Source organism: Chinchilla lanigera, unplaced genomic scaffold (assembly GCF_000276665.1).
Source record: "Chinchilla lanigera isolate Chin_1 unplaced genomic scaffold, ChiLan1.0 scaffold00068, whole genome shotgun sequence".
NCBI lineage: Eukaryota > Metazoa > Chordata > Mammalia > Rodentia > Chinchillidae > Chinchilla > Chinchilla lanigera.
The window spans coordinates 6198893-6201637 of NW_004955469.1; the positions used below are offsets into that span (position 1 = coordinate 6198893).

The 2745-nt window shown below is 41.2% G+C and overlaps 1 protein-coding gene across 1 annotated transcript in view; it reads left to right on the top strand.

Annotated features, from left to right (window-relative positions):
• Ubxn2a (UBX domain protein 2A) overlaps positions 1-2745 on the top strand; it is a 41045-nt gene that overhangs the window by 25369 nt on the left and 12931 nt on the right. The window contains exons 4-5 of the mRNA XM_005400368.2: positions 729-858; positions 2579-2685. Coding sequence (XP_005400425.1) covers positions 729-858; positions 2579-2685 — 237 coding nt within the window. The remainder of the gene's footprint in view (positions 1-728; positions 859-2578; positions 2686-2745) is intronic.

Below are 2745 nucleotides of genomic sequence, written 5' to 3' on the forward strand. Positions count from 1 at the left end.
CCTGGCTTTTGAGCCCTTTAAAAATAATACAGAGGGAGCCGGGTATGGTAGCACATACATGTGATCCCCACACCCAGGAGGCTGGCTAGCCTGGGCTACATAGTAAGAAGAAAAAAAAAAAACAGGGAAGGAAGCGGGGAACATAAGAATTTAACTGTGTTATGTACGTGTACCAGCTGCTCATAGTGAATGTAATCATTATGTACTGCAAACATGTACTAATAAAAATATAAAAGAAAACCCATATTCTTTACTCAGGACCTGCTGGTTCTCCATCTGGTAAGATTTTGTCCCCAGACAAATTTGGTAATGTATAAAGACATTTTTTGTTGTTACAACCCTTGGGGTGGCTTGTGCATGCTGTTGCATCTTATGAGTAAGGGCCACGGATACAAACACATTGCAGCCCAAAGGCCAGCCCACTGAGCACAGCATGGTCCCTCTCCACATGTCAGCGAGGGGCTGTGCTCTAGAAAGGGGTAATGACTTCCCCAAGTCCTGTTACTTAGCGGAACACCTGAACAGCAGGTGTGGAGGTACCATTCATTTCAACATCCCTTCCTTAGAAGAATTTTTGTGGGGCTGGGGATTTAGCTCAGTGGCACAGCGCCTGCCTGGCAAGCGCGACATCATGAGTTCGATTCCCGGTACCAGAAACAAGCAAAAAAAAAAAAAAGAAGAATTTTTGTAAATTTTTGTAGCACTTCTTTTTCTTTCTTTTTTTTTAGGGTTTGTGAAACAGGATCTGACAATAGTGATAGTCGACAAAGGAGTTGTGAATACTTTGTTGACAGTCTTTTCGAGGAAGCTCAGAAGGTCGGAGCCAAATGCTTATCCCCCACAGAACAGAAGAAACAGGTAAGAGTATATGGTTGTTTTTCTCTTTCTGCATTTCTCAAAATATGGAACTTTGTCTGTGTGCGTGTCTTTGTTTTTTTGAGACATGATCTCATTCTGCATTTCAGGCTGGCCTTGAACTCACTTTGTAGCCAAGGCTGGCCTTGAACTCATAGTGATCTCCTGCCTCAGCCTCCCGAGTGCTGGGATTACAGGCTTGCACCACCAAATCCGCCCTAAATACAAACTTTTGATAAGTCCCTGAGGTCAAAACTTTTTCATAATATCAAAGAAAATATCAACCATTTTCAGGGTTGACCTTGAATCAATATTGCAGAAACACTGGTGAGTAAAACTGCTGATATCCTCGCAGGAACCAAGACGGCAGCAACAAACTGAACTAGAAATATTACATTCTCAGCTAGGTGTGGTAGGGCAAACGCACTTACTTAATTGAGTCACCCATGGAGGTTGGATGCAGAGATAAGTTTATAGCCAGCGGTGGGTACTCAGTACATGTCCAAGCACCAACCCTGAAGGGCAGGAAGGAAGAATAGTTGTACAGTTGTAGTTCCGGATCTAGTTCCGGGCCTAGGTGATACTGATATGATTTGGTGTAGCTATAGAAATACTCCTACAAAGCATGAGCTAAGGAACAATGGTGTTTGACATTTTATGTAGGGAACAAGCAGTCTTATGACAAAGACTGGGTTAGGTAACTATGACAATATTTACAGGAAACATACATAAGGAAACAGAAACTCAAGCTTTAACATGGCACTAGAGTACAAAGTGGCATTGGTTTCTTATATCAGGTTTGGTTTTTTTTGACATAGCAGTTTTATTAAGTCCCAGACCTTAAACACATCTTCACAGTATGTGAACCAGAGATAGCATTTCCACACTACACAGAGATGGCTTCAGGGAAAGCCCGGGTGTTTGAGGTAGAAACTGAACTATCTGCTTTTTCTTGGCAATTTTTACATGAGGGAATGATTTATACCTGGGCTGTGGTTTACACAGACTTGGATATTTCACATTCCATTTCTGGTGGCACTTCAAGGAAAACAACCTCCAGATTTGTTGCAAACAAAATTTTACTAAACCAACATTTTTAGTGAAAATAGAAATTTGGGGGAATTGCCATCATATACCTGACGTTTTCCCAAAACTTGAAAAGTTTCCTGGGCTGGGCATATAGCTCAGCAGCACAGTACCTGCTTGGCAAGCACAAGGTCCAAAGTTCGTTGTTTTCTCCCTTATCTCTGGTTTTCATTTTTTGTTTGGTTTTGTTTTGTGATACTGGGAATTGAACCCATGGAATATTTTACATTTGAAGTTTCCTATAAGGAATACATAAAATATATGGTAACTTTCTGAGACAGGGTCTCACTATCTAATTGACACTGGCCTTGAGCTCACTATGTAGCCCAGGCTGGCCTTGAACTCATAGTGGTCCTCCTGCCTCAGCCTCCTAAGTGCTGGGATGTGCAAGGATGCCTGACTTAAAGGTCACAGAACTTTGCACAGGCACATGCGTGTGTGTTTCACTGAAATTGAACCCAGGAACTTTGGAGTGAGCTACATCCCCAGACTGGGCTAGAACTTGAGACCCTCCTACCTCAGCCTTCAGAGTGCCAGAATTATAGATGTACACCACCGTGCCTGTCTTTAAAGGACTTTTGATCTACTACTATTACATTTTATTGACATAATACAACTTCTTCTTACTACTTTGCAGGTAGATGTAAATATAAAATTATGGAAAAATGGATTTACAGTTAATGATGATTTCAGAAGTTATTCTGATGGTGCAAGTCAGCAGTTTCTGAACTCCATCAAAAAGGGGTAAGCAGTCTTTGTGAGTAGGATATTCTAGGCATGTTTTATTTTATTTTATTTTATTTT